The sequence below is a fragment of the Podarcis liolepis genome, assembly GCF_965112155.1.
Source record: "Podarcis liolepis genome assembly, chromosome: 1".
Classification (NCBI taxonomy): domain Eukaryota; kingdom Metazoa; phylum Chordata; class Lepidosauria; order Squamata; family Lacertidae; genus Podarcis; species Podarcis liolepis.
Window position 1 is genome coordinate 131,637,835 of NC_139554.1, and position 22,484 is coordinate 131,660,318.

The following is a 22,484-nucleotide window of genomic DNA, read 5'->3' on the forward strand; positions in this document are numbered from 1 at the left end:
GTTCGGCATTAATACAAACCCTACAATGTTATGCTTTTGAAAACGAAGCAATTCAGCTGACACAGCAGGCACATACGATGGGATACCTTAAATTACACTTCAAAGGAAACTTGTTAAGATGAATATGGGGCAGAGCAGAATGGTAGCATTCCACCCAGCATTTTAAAAAAGGAGGTCTCTCAGCTGGTTCTCCATTAGCTCTCAAAGAAGCTGAGGGAAACATGAAACAAGTACACGACCACAGCGTGCTCTGCCCGATTTTCCAGAGTAACTCAACCAAGGTTAAGTTCCTATATGCACGTTCACCACTTGATGACCAACATGCTGGAACGAACCCACCGCAGCAGAAACTTTTACATCCATAATACTTTTGAATGGAAGGGGACATGTTTAGCAAAGCCAAAAAACTGCAAAATAATCAAATAGCAAATATCCTTGTAAGAGATGGCCGTAAGCTGCTCCAAGTTTAAATGGGTTTCACCAGTCACAGAACACCCAACTATGATGCTCGTTTCAGGTGGTCTTCGCCCCCGCCTCAACTTTCAAATCCAAAAGCAGTGCCTTGGTAAAGTCTAGAGTACAGCAATATTTTTACCTAAAAGGTTAATCAATTAAACCTGAAAAATATATTTTGCTACTTGTAAATCAGTTGCTCCCCCTTAATATTAAACAGCCTTGCACACTGCCATCACTTAAGATTTACAACCATGCTTCCAAGCAATGAGTTTGATACAATGTTACCTACAAAATGTTGAACTTTTTTTTGAAACAAGCTGCAAATACCGTACTATTCCATCTATAAGATGCCCCCGTGTATAAGACTTCCCCTATTTTGGGGGACTCAGATTTAAGAAAATGAGGTGAGATAGCAGAGAGTCATTGAGCTTTTTGCAGAGGATTGCTCAGCACTGTTGAGCTTTTTTTCAGGGGGGGATTGCCGAAAATAGCTCACCCATATGCATCGCAAAATCTGACTCCTGTCTGCCCCATCGCTGGCAGCAGCTGCAATTCACCCGCCCAACTGCCAAAGCGTCAGCCAATCAACACCACCCATTGATGCAGCAACCAATCATACGCACAATAGCAGCTGACAGCCGCAGCAGCAACCAATCAAACACCCACCCTATGCACTACCCATGTATAAGACGACCCCCACTTTTTACCATGATTTGAAAAGAAAAACATAGACTTCTACACGGAAAAGTATGGTAAGTCAACAATGTGCGGTTGTCAGAATAATGCTTGGATCGAAATACAGTGGTGCCCCGCAAGACGAATGCCTCCCAAGACGGAAAACCCGCTAGACGAAAGGGTTTTCCGTTTTTGAGCTGCTTCGCAAGACGATTTTCCCTATGGGCTTCCTTTGCAAGACGAAAACGTCTTGCGAGTGTTCCGATTTTATTTCGCTTTCCCCCCCTTTTTCTAAGCCGCTAAGCCGCTAATAGCCTTTTAGCCGCTAATCCGCTAAGCCTTTAATAGCCGCTAAGCCTTTAATAGCCGCTAAACCGCTAATAGCGCTAATCCGCTAATCGGGTTGCTTCGCAAGACGAAAAAACCGCTAGACAAAGAGACTCGCGGAACGGATTAATTTCGTCTTGCGAGGCACCACTGTAACCGAGATAGACGGTAGGGTAGACAAAGGGGCATTTTGAAAACAACGCACAAAGAAACACAGCAAGCCAAACAATTCAGTATAACAAGGTGCTTTCAGCAGCTGAGAAAGATGATGAAACAATGGAAAACGAAATGCCACGCTTTCCCAATGAAAACCACACAAGCATAGGAAACCCTGTGAATCTGCAGTACTCAACAAAACCAGTCTTAGGCTGCTATTGCATCTTGGCTGACCTGCCTCAAGAGGAAGCGCTGAAACTCACCTGCGGAAGGAGTGGAAGAAGCAGCAGGGGGAGTTGGAGATGTGAAGCCATCGGCAAGGGGCTGAGCCCCTGCAGCAGCGGCAGCAGCATCTGGGGCGGCAGAGGATGGGGCAGTTGCAGGAGTGAGAGGAGTGGGAGCAGGGGCAGAAGTAGCAGGAAGGGGAGAAGTGCCAGCAGAACTGGCAGGGGCTACGTGAAAAGAGGAGGAAGAGGAGGAGTTAATAAGGAGTTACGGTTAGCAAGGATTAGAAAAGCTTTCGAGTCTTTTGTGCGGAACGTTCCACAAACGCTTAAAACTCTAGCCCCAAAAATGGCAGCAGCGGAGGGGGAGGAAGGAGAGGTAGAAAAATGTTTATGTAGGGAAAGGGTTACCCCTTAGGTACGCAGCAAAAACGGGGTGGGGAATGGGAGGAGGATTTCAACTTATCCAATGTAAAACATTGCCTTTCCCCCTGACAGGACTCAAAGCAGCTTACAGATAATTGCCATTACCAAGGAATCGCCCAAACCCAAGAGGATTTACCTGGATACACACTGGGAGGGGACGGAGTAGGGACAGCAATAGGGACTCCCACACTTCCACTTCCGCTGTTCTCTCGACTGCTGCTCCTACTGCTAGGATGGCTCCCTCCACTGCTCCCGCTGCTGCTAAAGAAATAATATAAAAACAAACAAACCACAAAGGCATCCATATTCCATTCCATGCCAGGCACACACAGATTGCTAAACTTTGCAATTTTGGGGACAAAGAGAGACGTGCTGCTGTTTTTCCCCCTACGTCCAAGCTAAAATCAGGGTACATCGCTGACGAGTAACAGCTGCCTGCTAGATTATAGGAGATGGCTTTCAGGACCCTAGAAATATCAACTCTTAATGGGCAAAGGGCCAATATTAGAAGGAGGTTGGTTTTATCTGCATTGCTTAATACTCCACAAGTAAAAACGCTTAGGCCTAAAATAGTTTTTGGCACGGCACCATGAAATCTCACCAACATACCATTACATTTTATGCTGGCCAGGGCTAATCTGTTCTGCAGATCAATTTCCTTAGTACAGACCTATCTTGGGCCAAGGCCTTTTTCCAGCTTTTACATTACTTCTGCAAATCCACATAAAGGAATTAAATCAGTCATGTTTCCTATCTAGTTCATGTTACCAACATTTTCACAGGCACCAAAGTCTCATCTACAGGTATAGGAATAAGAATAAGAATAAGAATAAGAATAATAAGAATAATAAGAATGTCTGTTCAGCATGGAATTTCAAGTTTCAGAACTTATTGGGAAGTAACACTAAAGCCTCATGACAGCATCACCCTCATTTGTAGACACCACATTTTAGAAACAGGGCACGGCCATGACCGTCTTATGGCGGAGAGGCAAATAAATAGAAGTTATAACAAACAAACAAGCAAACAAACAGGATACAGTTCTATTCAAGACTTCATATGCTACAATACACAATTCGGCAAGCAAATTGTGTATCTTTTAAAAAAACTCTTCCTAGACAAACAACTTCGCATTATACAACATGTAGCATAAAGAGCATGGTTTCCCTCTAACTCCCAATGGATTTCCCAAGAAATCACATGAATTTATGAAGTTCTAAGTGAAGGGTTGGAGGGAGGAGGGGGGGGTTAAAAGCAGATCACTATAAGGCTGTGTTATGTGTCTTAATTATTGTTAATACTTTGTGCAGGAGCAGACTGAATACCTGTAAGTGCGATTCCTCTGATTCACAGAAGCTGTCCTAACAGGGCTCTGTTGCGAGGGAGCCATATTACGGGTAGGGCTAGGTACATAGTCATTTGGTACCACTGGAGGACGCACTGGCTCCAGTGTGCGATAGGGAGAGTGACGCCTACACAAGAAAAACATATGTATGGAAGCAATTTCAGACAATGAAATACACCAAACACCTTTGGGTAAGGCAGTGTAGAACTCCTGCTTACTGTTCATATTGAAAATGCACAGGGCAGGATCCAGTCCACTGCCGGGGCAGCGCCTGTGAAGGATTCCCTTGGGCACAGCAGAGCCCAATTTTCCTTATCCCCCTTCATGGCGCACAAGAAGGAGGTGCCAAAAAAGAGAGGTCTTTGCATGCCGCCCATGTCCCCAGCCAGCTCTCCCTCTCCTCTCAAAATAAGTGACTTCTGCTCTGCTGCATCAGTGACTTGCGTTAAGAGGAGGGCAGACTGGGGAAGCATGCAGAGAGTTCCTGGTCCAATCGCTGGTCTATCATGGTGCCTGCAATGTGCCTGCACACTTAGTAGGTCAGAAGAGGAAGAGAGAAAATGGGGGCTCTATTGAGCCTGTAAGAACACTCCACATGCTGGTGCCGTGCTTCTCAGCAGACCTAACTGGGCCCATGAAATTTCTCTGTTCATGTCGTACAGAATAATCAGGGCCACTGCTTTTTCTAGGTACAGCAGTGTAGAGCTACTCTACAAACAAAAGCCCAAAAGGCTCCTGCCGAAAGAAACCACATTCAACCATTATTTCCACCTCCTGGCGATGCTATGAATGTGCTATCTGCCTACAGGGGAGAGAGACAAGACACCTCCAAAGCCCACAATGTCATTTTGAGGCACTAATGAGCCATGAAGCAATAGTAAAAGCAAGAAAGGATTTTTTACCTTCCCTTTTTGCACCCTGCCCCCTTTCCAATGCGCATGAAGTTGTACTTACCCAATCGTTCCTTTCCCTGACATTGGCGGACTGGGTGGCTTCTGGGTGGGTGGCGTGGTACGAGGCAGGCCACCCATTTTCATATTCTGTGTACTAACCTGCATGAGAGGCAATGGGAAGAAAAGCAAACCTCACTGAACTCTTCAGGTCAACGACTGAGAATAAATTAAGAACGCTTTGGGAACTGATCTGCAACATTAAAAAAGCAGGGGAATGTGTAATAATAATAATAATAATAATAATAATAATAATAATAATAATAATAATAACGTAGAAGCCCCAGTGGCCATGCACCTATGTGCAATTTCTACATACAGTGGTGCCCCACAAGACGAATGCCTCGCAAGACGGAAAACTCGCTAGATGAAAGAGTTTTCCATTTTGGAGGTGCTTTGCAAAACGAATCTCCTATGGGCTTGCTTCGCAAGACGAAAATGTCTTGCGAGTTCCTGCAGGTTTTTTTTCCTCCCCCCCCCTTTTCTAAGCCGCTAAGCCGCTTATCAGCTGATCCGATAAGCCGATAAAAGCCGCTAATAGCGCTAATCCGTCAATGGGCTTGCTTCGCAAGGTGAAAAAAACCGCTAGACGAAGAGAATCACAGAACGGATTCTTTTCGTCTTGCGAGGCACCACTGTACAAGAGTTAAGATGTGCTCAAAGGACTTGTGGTTCTATGGCGCGTTTAAGACTGATTCTTGTTCTGACTGATTTCGCATTTAACTTCCAATCACCAGCAACAAGGAAAGTGTGCCTATCTCAAGGCAAACTTTGCTTACTAGGCTCAAGGCAACATCCTTTCCCTCACTGCATTTCTAGCTATGCAAATCCTGCCCACGTCTGCTCAGAGGTAAGCCCCACGGGGTTTGATGTGGTTTGTTCCCAAGAAAGTAGGTTTAGAACCGCCGCCTAGAAATACAAATGAGATATTTTACTGAAATGTAGGGTATAAATGAAAGACAAGTGGGTTTTCAAACTTTATGTATTATAATACAAATCACGGGTGGCTCCTAGATATTATTTGCCTACGACTCCTAGGATTCTGGACCACTTGGCTAGGAATGATGGGAACTGTAGTCCAAGCACATCTGAAGGGCCACAATATATCCCTGAACTATATAATACATAAAGTTTAAAAATACATTTGTATTGCATGCGTCCAGGGGACGTGCCTAGGGGTTTGGCTATGGAACCTCAGCTACACATTCTAGCCGTAGCAAATGCAACTCTGCCACAGCACAACACATGAAGTGTCTCTCAAAAGCACTTAATATATATTTCAGGAAACCACTTCTTTCTTGTTTGACTGAGTGGTGGGGAACCTGCAGCCCGGCAGGTGTCATTTGATTCCAACTCTCCTCTCACCTGACCAACTAGAGCGTGCTAGCTAGGGCTGATGGGAGTTTGGGCCCAGCAACTTTGGGGTGGTTGTGGGGGTAGGCAAAAGGTTGCCTGCCACCAACCTGCAGTGTCTATGAAGCTGATGTGCCTAGGACAGGGAATGAGTTATACATAACGTGAAACTCTTACACCACGTATTGCAAAAGCACAAGGGGGAATCCTAAAAGCTCAATTTAAGAAATAATCTGGTATCCTCACTTCCCAAGAGGGATGCAATGACCTGGCCAAGTATTGGTGAATATCTCATTCTGCTGAAAAGAGTCTACTCTGAAGTAACAGAAGCCAGTGTAGCAGTAGGAATATTGCTGCTTCTGCTCCCTTCATCCTTGTCATTCAAGGGCGCTTGTGCTGGTCCCATACAGTCTTTCACAGGCTTCCTCAACCTTGGCCCTCCAGATGTTTTGAGACTACAATTCCCATCATCCCTGACCACTGGTCCTGCTAGCTAGGGATCATGGGAGTTGTAGACCAAAAACACCTGGAGGGCCAAGGTTGAGGAAGCCTGGTCTTTCAGCTTTATAGTCTAAACACTGCAGTCTTTCCCAAAATATCCCCCCCCCCCAAGTATCTATTTGGACACTTTCTATCTGCACTAAGCACTTTCATAAATCAACTTCATATATGAAATGAAGCTTCACTTGCAACACCACCCTAATAAAATATGGCCTTTTTTAAAAGAAAAAGAAAAGGTGACATTTTGTGTATAAAAGACTATATCACCAAGAGTTATTTCTGTCATAGATCACCTCATTTTTTTAGGATTGGTAGCCATTTTATTGATCTGTTTCAAGAGATGCTGATGACAAATTACATTTACGATGCTGCAAATGCAAGGTATGAATAATTTAATGTTTTGTGTTCATCATCATCACGGTGGGTTGATTTTTTTAAAAAAGAAAAAATCACTGCTTGTTTCCACATAAATCACAAACACGGGGACACTAATATTTGTGTTTGTGTATGGAAAGAGCTTGTGTGTGCGTGTGTGTATGCACGCGCGCTGCTAGGAAAGCTACCTTATCCCTGGACTATGAATCTAAAATTTCATATTTTAAAAAGCAACACTTTTACAAGACAGGATCGCCCACCACATCGTGGAGCATGAGGTAGAACATTATGGAAAAGACACCTCAACATTGAAAGATCGTTGAATCTGGGAAAACTAAGTTTTCAAATTTCAAAGCTAGATCAAAAGTTGTCTGTCCGTCGCCAATAACTGGCCCATATGATTGTTACAAGGCGTTGGATAAATGCAGCTAAATAACATGCCTTCACTTTTTCTTCTGGATACATTTTAGAGATCGCTACACTACATTTTCTACATACAATATCCAAGATTCACTACTAGGCATGGAAATATTTATCCAGGTTTGATACACACTAAAAGGCAAGCTAGTAAAATGCTTTTTAAAAAAATACCGTATTTTTCCATCTATAAGACGCCCCCATGTAGAAGACGACCCCTATTTTGGGGGCAACAACCAATCGCCAGTCCACCCTCTGCACTATCCACTGATTTTTGACATTATTTTTTTTGGTGGCGGGAACCTAGTCTTATACACGGGAAAATATGATAAACTCCATGATTTTTCTTTTAGGGTTGTGTGTGACTCAACCTCTCACAATCACTGGGCTTCTGTCCTCCGCCAGAGGTGCAATGAAAATTTCTGTGACCTTGTGGGGTTTCCACACAAAAATCACAGCATTTAGAACAAGAATTTATCTTAAAATAGGTTGAGAGCTACTTCACACAGTCAAAGTATGCCATTGTCTTTGAAGCAGATATAGTTACAACAGGAGACATGATTGGCCACAGATCATCAGCATGTACACATAAAGAGGAAAAACTCATGTGGCCACTTTTAGCATGAATGTGAACACTGCAACAAGTTAAGAAGCCTTTAAAAAGCTAATATAGATTACAAAATGTAAGCAGTATCACATGTGTGTCATTTTAGGATGCAAGTGCGAAGGAAGGAAACCCACCATATTCAATTTTATTTCTGTGGTCACAATCTAGGGAACAATAAACCCTGTTGTGTTTGGAGCTTGGGTTTTACAGCATAACAGCTCCACAGCACACAAACTGATTTTGACACGAGGATTTTCAGAAGCAGCTTGTTAAATGACAAGATATTTTAGACTTCTAAGAAAAGAAAGCAAAAGTTTCTGTGGGGACGATTAAACCCTTAGCATCGCTGAAAAGGTTTCAGGATTGTGGCACATATGCCTGACACTAAAAGAGAAGCAACTTTGATTTTACATGGCTATTTTAGAAGCCAGAAATGACTAAGATGTTTGCCATTTTCATTACACGGCTTTGATTTAACAGTATCCAGATTGGCAAGAAGCTAGGGGTAAAGGGGGGGGGGGGAGTCTGTGCAAGTGAAAACATTAAAGAAATCAACACCCTCAAGGAGGATGCAAAAAGATGGAATCTTTTAAAAAACATACATAGCCCCATTTTCTTGTACTCAGCTCTGCTACTTAGTTCAGAAAATTAAGAGCCGACAGAGCTGTAACAAGCAAGGAAAGGAAAAATAAGCTACAAAATTGTTTAAGTGAACTAAGTATCCCAAATATATATGTATTTTCCCAAACTAATAACTGGAAAGCAGGGGAGAGAAAGAAGAGGTTCTTAATTTATCTTCAGAATGAACTGTGAAGCTTCAACAAACAGAGAACAGTCTTTGTCAATTACACTTTTTTTTATATTTCCCTTGATTAAAATTCAAAACATCACCTCTCCTTCACCCAACTGCTTTAGGAGCTCGCTCGCAATAATCTAATATTGCTCGCATGTCATGCAGAATTATTAAGGAGGAAAGCACTGCTGAAACAATGAAGACAGCATTTCCTCGCTAAATGTGTGTGTGGCGTAGGCAGCAGCAAATACAAATTCTTCAGCAATAGGTATCAAAGTGGCCTTCAAGCATACCCTGCAGATTTTAGGTTGGTGTTTTGCATTAGTGTAAACAGCGGGGTGCAAGAGGAACATTTCCAATGGACCCTGCTGCTTCCAGGGTCCGGGACAGAGGGAAAGGGGAAAGGGTTCCTCTTCTCTCACCCAAGTCAATGAAGTGGCCAAGCATGAGGAGTAGGGGGAAAGGTCTGTACAACTGCTGAGGCTTTCCTACTTCACCCAAAACCAAGAACCTGGCAAAGGGAACAAAGGATCTGCGCACAGGGTTGGTTCAATTGCAACACCTGACAAACAATACATATGTGCTCCAGTGAACACAAAAACCGGCTACATCTGAGAAGCTACTCCCCAGGAGTTGTTAGATCCCAACCCCCAGCTGACATGTGAGTTGTAGTTCACAACATCTGCAGGGCATCATATTGGCCACTTGGCCAATATGATAGAAGACTTGGATTTTGAGGAGGCCCAACGCTGGAAATGCAGAATGTGTACGCCTCTGCAGTCAGCCTAGTAGTGGAATGTTTTTATTGGTCCATAAATGGAATTAAATAAATATATCTAGGGGAAGTCCCTTTCCGCACTGCACCCCCTTTTGTCAAAATTTATACCAGTTAAGGGCATGGGCACACAAATGGATTCGCCATTTTCAGCTCAAAGATACTTGGAAAACTAAGGTGAGAGTGACACATCTGCTTTGGGGGCTGAGGGCTCCTTACCATGGTCATCTGCATCAGGTATGTTTTTTTATCACCTTCAATCATTGCCTCACATTTGTATGCCACCCATTCAAGGAGCTCAGGGAAATTACCCCATATTATACTCACAAGAACCCTGTGCGAAGCAGATGAAGGTGAAAGAGTTTGAGAGGCCCAAGGACACCGAATTAGCTTTGTGTCTGAGTGAAGATTTGAACGTGGATGTCTATGATCCAAGTTCAAAACTCTATACCATGCTGTGTTCAGTTAACTAGAATCCTAGACGCAATTATGTCAATATGCATTGGTAGCATTATATGTTACTTAGTGGCAAGTCCCACTGAGTTCAATAGTACTTACTCCTAAGTAAGACTGGCATCTTTCTTAAATGACAACAGTTAGCTATAACACATTCTTAAAAGTATCCTCCATAGACCATTAAACGGCTTCTTAACTACCTTCTGCAGACTGATAGGTTGCTCTTCCTGAAATCTGATTATATTCTTAAAGTAATGAAAGACAACATATTAAGTGGGCATCTAGGAGCCAGGCATAAGGGATCCATTAATGATTCTAGTGTTGGCTGCTTTTTAAACTAGCTGCAGATACCTGCCAATCACTGACAGAAGATGGCAAGTATAGATAAGATGGCTAGATTATGGGTTGGTTAATTAATAAGCATGGGTGTTGAAGACACATGTTCCAAGCTGGACTTTAACAGCAATTTCATATGGATAATTCCACTCAGTCTAGCTCAGACTCTTAGTCTCAATGGGTCTGAGCCCCACGTTGGGCAAAAGATTCCTGCACTATAGGAGGCTGGATTATATTACCCTAGTGGTCCCTTCCAACTGTATGATTCTATGGTAATTCAGCTCTTAACAAAATAGAAGGGAGAATAGGATTCTTAGAATGATGAAATGCTATCCTCAGAAAAAGGGGTCAGAAATGGTGCTTGCTTGCTACTTCAGTTCCGACTGAGCACCTAATGCTCAAACTCCTAAACTGATGTTGGAAAGCAGTAAACACATACGCAGAAATATTTAAGATGGAGGAATTGTGTGATGTTGATCCATTTTTATGAGAAGCTATTTTCCCCCTATCCTTAAAGAATCTCTCATCTAGGCTAAGATATGAAGCTGCTGGAAATAATGTGAGTATGCAGAGCAAGCTAGGAATAATTTCATTTCCTAAACCCGAGTTTGGCTTAATTCTTCCCCATCACAGTTGTTTCTCATGACACCGGAAAGCATGCTCCACATTTCCAAACTTGAAGGAGGTTGCCTTATGTTAAATTACATTTTAATTATTAGTATAATTAAACATAGTGAACAATCAATTACCTGATCTTTACATTTCTAATTAGTTTCAACCAGATTTCAAAATCTTCCGCTGCTTTTCCAATGGGAGCTACACAATTAGCTCCATGTGCTCAGGGGGATCTGCAATGTGCTTTTCCGAGCTGGCAACCCAAATATGTTGCACAACAACTAATTCCTAACATGTCAAGGACTGGAAAGAATATGTTGTTCCAATAAAAAACCAGAAACCCACTGGATGCCGGAAACCCTTGAGCACACATAAAAGTAACTGAATTTTTAAAATGTCTTTGGGTGCAATTCTAAAAGAGTCGGATCACAGATTAAATACCATCAAGCATTTCAATCAGATTGATAATCAATGGAATTTAGGCATGCCCATCTTTTTCTATATTGTAACTTTTGACTGCAAACAGCATGACATGAATGGATGTATTCAAGCATGACAACACTGAGAAAAATGTTAAGCTCCTCCTAATACTGTTCAAAGCTACAAAGTGTGGGGGAATCCATGTAAATAAGGGCAGTCTCACAATATAGTTTACGTTTTTTATTTGAGCATAGCCATTTGTGCCAGTGTACTGACTTGCAATAACAGTCTAACGTAAGTACTATACGTACTTCCTAGCAGGTTTGGAAGTCCCAAAAGTGGGCTGTAAATGGCTAACTGGTAAACATCACTTTTTCATAAAAGAATCATGCCCCACATTACTTTTGATTTTTCAAGACAGGCAAGCTTGCAAATTCAAGCACTATTCATAAAAGTAAGCAAATTACATCATATATAGGATAAAAAGATCATTACACAGTGGGAGATCAGAGGTCACAAATATATATATTTTTTTATCATGAAAATCATCCATTATCCAGATCCTTATGGTCATCATTTTGTTATGCTTTAAAAAATGTTTTAAGACCAAAGAATAGTGTTCAAGGTGGTATTCCCTCCCACCCCACCCACCAGAAATTATCACTCTCCCCGAATGTAATAGTCTGAAGAATAAGAATGAAATTCAGCCCTGTCGTTTCTTACCTTAAATCTAAGCAACCACTTAATGCATAAATGAAGCAAATAAAAGAGGTAAGGAAGAAAAGCATTGAAAGGTTAGTTGAAACTTCAGGATATGAAGAGAGAAGGGGGAAAAAGAAAGAAGTTAAGCATTTAGCATCAACAAAATAATGTATCAGTAGATCATAGAAAGAGTGATTAAAGCAGAATATGTAATGGTTTTCGAGATGAAATTTATAAAGCCACTATTAGAACCATCTTAAGACACTATTAACTCCAAGGTCAGCACTCAATGTTTCAAACACTATTTCATGAGAGACAGCTAGAGAGCCACTATTAACCCGCCCATGAAACAACCTCCGGCAACCAACATCTTATTTCTACATGGAATAAGTTAAAAAAATTATTTAGAGTAATATGAAGCAACTACTGCATGTACAATTTCAACCAATTGAGAAATAATAATTTTTGGGTTTTTAAATTATATGTGTGGCATATTTCACAACTCCCATTCAATATCAGAGACAATGAGTGTGACCAAACTTTATCCAATATAGATGTCACAAGCCTTCTGCTGTTTAACCTAACATCATTAAAGGAGGTTTCATGGAACTGCATACACTACTTGATCAAATATACACATTACTATTTTTGATTTATTAAATAAAAATCCAAAACTTTTTTTCCCCTCATCAATTTTGCTTGATAAGCCAGTCATGGGTCCAGCTTATTCACTCTACTTGCGAGATGTAGCTAACAAAAAGTAACTTTTGTAAAAGGTTTTCATAGACATGGTTTATATCATTGCTCTGCAGAACTTTTTTTTCTTCAAAATAACCTTTAAAACCAGATTGTTCATGAAGTGATTACAAATAATTTTTTTGTATTATAATTGTAAAAACCAAGGGTTTTTTAATGTTATGTTTTTACAAAAAAAATATGCAGAGCAGCTAATTCAGAGTGGAATTGAACTAAAATCTCTAAATATCAGCATTAGGTTTTATTCGGCTACTTAAAGAGCTCTACAACTGATTACCACATTTTTAAAGCTTTAATGATTAAAGATAGTATAACACTGTAACTACTGTCTATGCATTTTTCTTTCTTCTTCAAAAGTTTTTTTATTCAGAATTTCCCTTTCAGATAATACAGTGTGCATGCACTACTTGTCTCCCTGATATTTACACTGCTGAAAAGAGAATGTAACTCCATAAATCAAAGAGACACTGTATTTTCGACACTCCAAGGGTAAACATTAGTGTAACTGGTACAGCAATTTCAGCTTTGTAAGAATCTGAAAAGCTTATAGACATGCGTTTTAAAAGGCACTATAGAACAGGTTTCAAATTCATCAATATTTAGGACTAGTACTTGTTCAAAAATTGTGCATTTTCAGTGAAGTTAACTAATTAAAGTGACACTTGCCTCCAAGCGAAGAATGTTGGAATATATTTGTGTACTTAAAACATTCATTATGGCTTCACTGATGAGATTTATCTCCACTTTTTTGAAATGTAAACAGGCATGTAATGCCTGTAGTTCAGGAGCCATCAAATGAGTAACTAAGGCTGCACTCCTAACCCCACTTACCTGGGGGTAAGCCCCATGGAATTCAATAGGGCTTACTTCTGAGTAGGTATGGTTAGGGTTGCACTACAAATTTATTTCTCTGCAAGCTCATATAATTCCCAAGGAAATAAATAAAATGGCATGCCACTATGCCATTATCTTGCTGCAATGTTCTGACTGAATGGCTGTAAGCCTTGCGAATCATTCTTATTCACATTACTCTTGAGATATGCCTAACGAATTGCAAAAATACCACAGGGAAAGGGTACTTTAGGAAAAGACATGCAAGAATCTGAACAAAATTTGAACATGCAATCAGGTGTGTATCTGCACAAAACAAGCAGACAAACTGAACATGTAACTTGATTCACAATTTAGAATTGTTAGACTCAGCTACAAGGGCTGTTAGAACTACATGCAGACTGAAGCCTAGCTATTATTTTTATTTATTCTGTTGATTTAAAAATTCCCAGTACAGACACACAGGAAGCTAATCCCTAGATTTTGCATATCATGCAAACCTGGAAATTGTATTTGATCTTGGAGGCCAATGCAACACACATGGGTGGCATTATATCTGGGTCATGACAACATCTGGGACATGCAAACAGAAAAGGGAGAGGGGCATATCCTGTTGTCACAAAGGTACTGTTTGACAACCGAGTCCAAAGGAAGGGAATGGCACCAAATGCTTTCTTTCCCATGGTGAAAGCCTTCTACCCATTTCTCAAAATACAGATATCACAAGTAGCCAGAGAAGCAGGGAGGCTGGGTTTTTTGTTTTTTAAAGACTGAGATACAGAAGGAAGAATAGGAGTTCAGTAAAAAGGACCATGCTGCCATTTGGGAAAGGGAAGGAGTCCTGCATACAAATCTTTGCATTCTGAAAACATACAGGGAGACTCATAAATCAGAATTATTCCACATTACCACTTACCTTCACCCCATGTCCAATGTCATCTAGGATTGTATAATCAATAGGTTTTCTAATATAGCGAACTGGTCTCTCCAGGTTAGCTGGTGCAATGATTTTGTGAGTTCTTGAAGTGTTTTTATTTGTGGTCAAGATGCCAATTTCTCTTCTGGCCACTTTTTCTTTATGTATGTCAACTGTCTGCGAGCAAAAAAGAATTAAAATATTAGAGATGAATGACTGGTAAAATGAATTTATTTAAGGCACATTAAGCAAGCTAGTCGGTGTCATTACTATACCTCTAATTTTCCCCTAAGTTCCAATATAATTTATATTTATTCTTATTTAATATCAGAATTTTTGGTTTATGCAGATATACTGTACAGTATTTTCATATTTGCCTAAATGGGATGGGGCAATCTAAAATGTCTGAATTAAGTAGGAATGTTACCATAAAAGCATCCTATTAATGCTATATACCATATTTTTCTGTGTACAGCATAAGACTAGGTTTTTAAAACAAAAAATTAGGTTTAAAATTGGGGCTCGTCTTATACATGGGTAGTGCTGAGGGGTGTTTTTCTTAATTTGGAGTCCCCAAAAATAGGGGGCGTCTTATACATGGGGGCATCTTATACACAGAAAAATACGGTAAGTAAGTAAACATAGCAAGACTTAAAAGCTAGCCTCTGGTGCTTCTGACGACTGATAGATGGCATATATTGTTGTGGTCATTACCATGCTCACTATAAACATTTTCCCCAAATGTCAGCTTTAATTTTCTTGTTAGAAAAAGTAACTTGAGCAGATGTCCTGGCAGAGATGTCATTTCCTGACACATGAACCACACATACTGCTCCTGCCTCAATGTTTGTACAGGAAGAGGTGGTAGACCAGAGGTGGAATCCCAGGAGATTCCTTCCATAAAGGTATCTCCTCTTATGTTATGCAAATGGTTACAGTTATGCTGCTACCAACAAAGGCCATTCCAAACATTACTAGGAAAGACTCTGCTGAGCAAGCAAACAATTACAACTTTGCTTTGCAACAGGTTGCATTGTGGGAGATGGAGACGAGGGTCTCACCTGGTGACATTCCCTGACCTCATTCTGCAACATGGCATCTTGCAAAAAGCATGAATGGGGCCTAACCACCAGGATCTCCCTTGAAAGGTTTTTGCTTCCTTGCAGAATCCAATAGATCAACTTTCGCTAGGAGGTCAAATTATACTTGAATGTGGAGAGCAATACTGCATGGGAAAGCCACTGGCACAATTGGTCATTTAGGAAACTGGCAAGTCAGATTAGAAAGTGTAGAAAAATAAAGTGCTACTATGCAATTGCCATACATCTTTGAACTGAGCAAAAAAAGAAAAACAATACTGCCTTTATCCAGTCATGTACAGACTTCTATTTTGATGAAGTTATAATAAGAGTCTTTTAAAAGCTCGTTAAAAAACCACCAAGGCAAAGAAATTATTCTCTACACACGTGCTATCAAAAATATTTTTTAATGTTTCAATTTTCAAAATCTGCTTTTCAAGTATCATTAAAGCTCTATTAGCTTGCTTTAAACTATTAATACATTGCACATTCTAACAAATCTTATAAACATAACTCTCCTCTACTAAAATCATACCACTTCAATGTTTACAACATTTTGCATGAATGAGTTAATAGTTTTTAGCTGGCCAGAATTATTGTTTTAATTATTTTTTTCCCAGAGAGTAGGGGTATCCAGAAAACAAAACACTCATTCTGAAAACTGGGGCCTACAGTGCACAATCACAAATTACATTAAAATCTTTTAACCTTCACTAACTCATAATAATCAGTGTATATTAATGTTACACTGGAAATTTTCATGTAGCCCAGCTAGGAACCTTCATGAGTCATGTCCCATTATGCATATACTGTTTTATAACAGAGACTGTAGAATAGAGAACGGCAAGGTCTGCTCCAATCAAAGCTCTTTACACGCAGGCTATGAAGAAATTTTCCTATTCAGCGTTAAGCAAGTGGAATTGAGACTTCACAATGAAGTTGTTGTTATAATTTTTTTAACGCTCCAGGACAAACATTTATCATATTTAAAAAGGAGTAATCGATTTCCTAGCAGAAAGACATTTCATTCTCCATACTACCTTTGCCTGCATTAATAATGCATATCAAAATTACAAATTTTAGAAAGACAATCAAGATTTTAAACTAACAAAAGTCAAGGTAACAGGAGAAAAGGGGAGAAATGCACACCACCTGGATTTTTTCCCAATCTACGAGAATTATTCCCCAAAATGTCTTCATTATAAACACCATTTGAAGGCAAAAAGAAAACAAGTCATCTTACTTTTTAAGAAAGTTTGACCTGCTACTGCAAACTGCAGTAAGGTAGTTTTTCCAGATCATACTGATAAGTCAAATTATTTTCACGTTGTATCTGTGGTAACATCTCTATGAGTTTCCTAACCTTCCACCACATGAAGGTTGTACAATTTCATCCTCACAACCACCTTGTGAAGATGCTGATTTGTCCAAGGTCATCAAATGCATTTAGTGGACTGAATTCAGATACCCCCCCCCCTATGATCTGGGTTCCATCCTATCCACCGTACCACACTAGGTGCTTGATACAAACTAAGCAAACATAAAGAACAATTTTTCTCACTTGCGAAATGTGGTTGATTGAAGATTCCATACGCCTAAGCTGGGATGCCTGGATATCCAGCATCTGTAGAACATTGTTGGCCAAGGTGTTGATCAAATAGGCTACACTAGCTAAAGACTGTGTTGTATATGCTTTGGTTTCTTCTAGGGCCCGTTGCTTATCTGTTGACTGAAAGGGAAAAGCAAAATAATCAGAAATGCAACATTTTCATATGAACTACTTTGAGGTAACAGGTGACATTCTCTCTTTGGTGACATTCTCCCACACCTTGGGCCAATGTGCAGAGTACATTCAAGTCTGGCAGCTCCTCTTCCACCCCCCTTCCTGTTCATTGTACAGATTAATGACATGGAAAAACCACCCAGAGACCTTGGAGAGAGCAGTATTTACATATAAATGTAAGGGGGGTGTTATTGGGTTGTTTTTATTTTAATTATATACAGTGCTTTTTCGGGGGGGGCGCAGGGGTACGCATACCACTACACATTTTGTGAATCTAAGTTTGGCCTCATTGAGGGGCAGTATTTCAACATGAGTAGGAAAATGAGAGTACCCCCTAAACATTTTTTTTAGAAAAAAAGCACTGATTATATGGTGTTTTATGTTGATCTTGTTCTGTGAACCCCCCTGAGATCTCTGGGTATAGGGCGATATATAAATTACAACAACAACAACAACAACAACAACAACAACAACAACAACAATGAAAAAAGTTGCCTAGTTTGGTGAGATTATAAACACAAACTTCTCAGCCAATGAGGACAGGTGTACATGCAAGTGTAATCTGTGCACCCACCTATCACTCTCTCCAAATTCAATAATTCAACCTTTGAAGTATATTCTGGAAATTATTGTGGTGCACTATAGCGGATATCCTGCCCACAACAGATTTTTAGGTGCCCAAGTGTCTGGAGATATTTCTTGTGCCCTTTTTGGACACATTCATTTATACCAAAATTGACCAATATGAATGAAATACTGCACCCTGGTTTTAGTCTAACATAGATTACCATGACCACTGCAAATATAAATACAGGAAAAGGGGCGGGGAAACCCATTGATTTACCACTCTTATCCTTCCTAATGCAGTGAACTCCAAAGCGGTTTCTTCCAGAATACCTAATCAGCATTTTCTATACAATATTCACAAGATACTGGCTTCAGTTGTACATATGGGAAGCCAAACCAGGCTTCGTGCAAACAAGCAAATAACCAGGTTCCTGGAGGGAAGATTTTGGCTGCTTGAGTGCCTTTCCTTGGCTATGCTGCTGCGTGGTTCAGCTTTTTGTTACATGCAAACCCTGATTAGTGATTGGTTTTTCCCCAGACAAGCTAAAAGCAGGAGTCCAGGATCAGATGTGAAGTCAAACCATGTCTTCATGCCACGTAGCACAGCAACTAGGGAATGAGATGAGTACAGTGGCCGTGATCTTCCGCCTGGAAATGCCAATGTTTGCTTGTTTGTAGTCTAAGCCACGGCTTAGTGTTATGTACCATGTAGCGTATTATGTAGCATTATGCTTAGCATTATGCCAGGTCACCCTGTACCAAGTGAAATATTTAACGGATGCCCGATAGCCAGTTTGCTGCATCTAACTAAATCTCCCCAATGTCCTGTATTCAAATCAAGCAACAATTCAAAGACTAAATAAAACATACAAACTGTATAATTCACGGGGCTGAGGCTGCTAAGAGCTGAAGTCCATGAGCATCTGAAGTGTCACATATTCCGCTATATAGCTGGCCAGTGGCGTAGCGTGGGGGGTGCAGGGGGGGCCGGCCGCACCGGGCGCAACATCTGGGGGTTAGGGTTAGGGGCGCAAATCCACGGGTAAGGGGGCGCAAATCCATGGGTTAGGGGGCGCGAATTACTTGCCTTGCCCCGGGTGCTGACAACCCACGCTACGCCACTGTAGCTGGCAGGAGAACATGCTCCTCTTTGTACTATGTATCTCATGACTAGCCATGTGCCTCATGACATGTTTTTTTCTGCTTCAAGTAACAGAAAAGAAAATATGAGGGGAAAGAAGCCGTGAGCTATTCAAAACTTACAACTTAAGGGAACACCAGCTAAGAAAGACATAATCTTCAAAACTTGCAAAGGTTATATCCTCCCTTCCCGTATCTGTTATTCCAACCAGTGCCAAGTGAATGCAGTCAATAAATCAGCACTCCAACGTTTTTAGCAAGAGCAGCATTTCTAGAGTCAACGGCAAGCCAAACGTGTAGTCATCTTTCAACTCAAAGCTAGTAATTTGCTTTTTAAAGTAACCAGTGAAATCAGTTTTGGCAACAGCAGAAATACGATTCAGCGTGAAAACAGTCAGAGTCCATTTGGATGAAAACAGAAAAGCTGACCATCTGGTTATCTGTTTCTAAAGCACCAAGTTCATCAGATGCAACTGAAACTGTATTCTGCAACCATCTTAATAACAGGCATTTGTTTTGAGGGGCTACAGCCCATTTTCCTTAATGCCCCTGCTTTAACCCGTTAACTTTGTCAAAGTGAGGCAAATAATTGCAATCCCATCTCTCTACAATTTTGCTATTGCTTATCAACAGATCCTTTAATGCGCTAGGATATTTAATGGTTGACAAGGCTTAGGATTGTGTCATGGCCCTAGCCTCATTTTGGAACAGTGAAATGTGGGGGGCTATTGATGCAATCACTCCTGCTACGTGTCCTCTCCAGTGCTGCAAAGCAACTTGTTCCCAGAGGAGCCAGAAGCTATAAAGCACCATGGAACAAGTTTTATTGCAAAGATGACCAAGCACTTACAAGCACATGGTCATGCCTATAACAAGGGGACGAAAGCAACAAATAGTGTTCACTTTGCTTGGACATGTAAAAGGGTAAAAGAGCATGGGGAAATGATTCATAATGAATTGAAAAAAATGTCTGAAATTACTTCCCCCCCCCAAAAAAAAAACCCAACAACAACAGAGTCCTTTCTGTTGGGGATAACTCAGACTGAAATTCCCAGGTGTCAGAAAAGGTGATTTATGTATGCAACAACTGTGGCCCATATTTTGTTAGCCCCCAAATGGAAAATGAGCAAGGTCCCAACCAAAAAAGCTTGGCAACTTAAGTTGACAGAATAGCACAACTTGCAGACTTAACATATAGAATAAGAGAACAAGAACATATGTTTAAAGAAGATTGGAAAATGTTTATTGAATACAGTATATGGAAAATAATTGTGTGCAGCTGAAAATGATGGCAGCATTAAGATAAATTCAACAGTGTAAATAAGTTTTGATGGATGTAATAATGGAAAACCGATTGGTATAGTTTTTTAGTAAAATATTCAGGGATAAAATATATACAAAATGAACCATGGAAAGAGAAGAAGGGAAGTCATTGATATCTTAAGGATGTAAAATGTTTATCTGAAATTGTAAAACAGAAAATTTAGTAAAAATTGTATCCCCCCCAAAAAAGAGTGTTCATTTTGCCAACTCCAGGGCGTTCTCAGATAACCATTCAGCAGCATTATTCCAGTTTTGCCAACTGCAATAATGGATTCATGTTCCAGCACAATTCGGGGGTGGGGGCACTGGGAAACCCTGTGGGTACCAGAGACTTACATGCACATATCTGCCTGCAAGCACAACACTGGAGTGGTGGTGATACACTGCTACATTTTGTTTCTTCCAACACCAGAATGTGTGCCCCATGCCAACTGGTTTGGAACCAAAATGGGGCCACTCTCAAAATGAAAGTTTCTCCGTACCAAGATACTGTATATAACATTTAAACATGGGTTCACCAGAGGGAGCAAAAATAAATGCCATGCCCTCATAAATGAAGTGCCATGTCTGTGGCCTTGTAAGCTCTCTGAGCCATGTTGACAGTTTGAACAAATTTCTCCCCTTCGAGGATCTCAGAGGAAAGGCAGGAAAATCTCACTCACTAGCACCCAAGCTACAACAGCCACACAATGCAGCTCAGGTCTGGAACGTTTAGCAGAGGTTGGGGCTAAGGTAGTAGTTCACCCACAATTCACTCATCTGCAATAAATTTAATGTGTAACGGAGATTCCACACCTCACATTTATATGTCATTTTCACTTTAGGCCTGTAGCGGTGATTATAAGGGGCTCAATCTGCTACACTACCACTGAAGATCAGAGACTACAACCCTATAGGAAAACTGCCCTATAGCTCTAGTTTTGTGGCAAAGTAACATCAATTCATCCCACTTCAAAACAGAGCTTCACCTCCACTATAGCACAACAGAGTTCTACAGAGAGAGAGGGCTGGATTGGACGAAGAAAGCATTCACGAATGGGTGTCCTAAAGGAGCAGAGAAGTAGGCTATTAGCCATTAAGAACAATCGTAACAAGTTAGCATTTCAGAGCACTCATTAAAAAAAACCTGAATGAATTAGAGAAAAGTGTGGGCAATGTGAATGTCACGCAATAGAATACCCAGTTTCACTGCATGCAAGATTGACTGAAGCTTACACAGTATTTTTAAAATAAATAATTTAAAGGTTCTAAATGGTTCTGCCTTTTATGCAGAAACCAGTAACAGGCAATAACTGTTCACACATCAGGAAAGGTTAAAAGCAGTTGATAGTCATGCCGGATTTGATTTTATTATATACTTTACATGCAGGCTTCTTCAACACTTCTAATTTATTTATAAGAATCACTGTTAGCCCACCTTTTAGTGCATGCAACACCTCCTTAATTTTCCCAGCTCCTCAATGCTTTTTCCACATAACCCTCACATACTGCAACCCCTTCTGTCTCAACACTCGCCATTCTCCTGGGACCCTTCAGTCACTACCCATTATCATGACTCATCTGCCCACCCCATTCCTGATCTCTGGGTTTCTCCACTTTCTACATTCTCATTCAAGGCAACTATTCACTACGATGCTTCTGTCTCTTTTTCTGAAAAGCTCCTAAAAACCTATGTGATTTTCCCCCAGGCAAACTGAACTTTATTTCCCTTAAAGAAACTGCACTATTTGCCAAACATCAACTCACACAAGAGTGTACAAAAGTTGTCCTAAACTTTAAGATGGGCAAGGATCAATCCAACAGAAACCTTTAGCAAGTGAATTTTCAGTTCTTACTAATAGGACTACAAACAGAAACTGTCTATCATAGAATTTAAGAATAAAAGCAGGTCAAATTCTGACAAGTACGATTTTACATTCTTCCATGCTTGGAAACAATTTGCTCTTAAATTGTCCAGTGAGGTATTTTAAATCCGTGTTTACAAGTTTTTCTCTGTGTGAACAAAGACAGCTCCAGTTCAATGAAATAGCTGCACAATAAAGCCTTTTCTTTAGATAGGGATTTGTTTCACTAATAGCACCACCACTCTATTTGTGACACTAGACAAAAGTGCCCCAGCTGAAAACCAATGAAATGCCATGGTATGTTAGCATCAGACTAAATCTGCAGCGTTGCAAATA

At 40.5% G+C, this 22,484-nt stretch overlaps 1 protein-coding gene across 16 annotated transcripts in view; it reads right to left on the bottom strand.

Moving 5' to 3' along the window:
• The window catches only part of ABI2 (abl interactor 2), a 72,503-nt gene that overhangs the window by 14,888 nt on the left and 35,131 nt on the right, over window positions 1-22,484 (bottom strand). For 2 of the 16 annotated variants that reach the window (XM_083473585.1, XM_083473582.1), the window contains exons 2-8: window positions 17,053-17,220; window positions 14,413-14,589; window positions 11,931-11,948; window positions 4,564-4,661; window positions 3,590-3,736; window positions 2,401-2,525; window positions 1,878-2,066 (exon numbers count right to left, since the gene is read on the bottom strand). In XM_083473585.1, the coding sequence (XP_083329711.1) occupies window positions 1,878-2,066; window positions 2,401-2,525; window positions 3,590-3,736; window positions 4,564-4,661; window positions 11,931-11,948; window positions 14,413-14,589; window positions 17,053-17,115 (817 nt within the window). In that variant the 5' untranslated portion in view covers window positions 17,116-17,220. The remainder of the gene's footprint in view (window positions 1-1,877; window positions 2,067-2,400; window positions 2,526-3,589; window positions 3,737-4,563; window positions 4,662-11,930; window positions 11,949-14,412; window positions 14,590-17,052; window positions 17,221-22,484) is intronic. The other 14 variants (XM_083473590.1, XM_083473593.1, XM_083473592.1 and 11 more) reach the window with 14 other exon arrangements.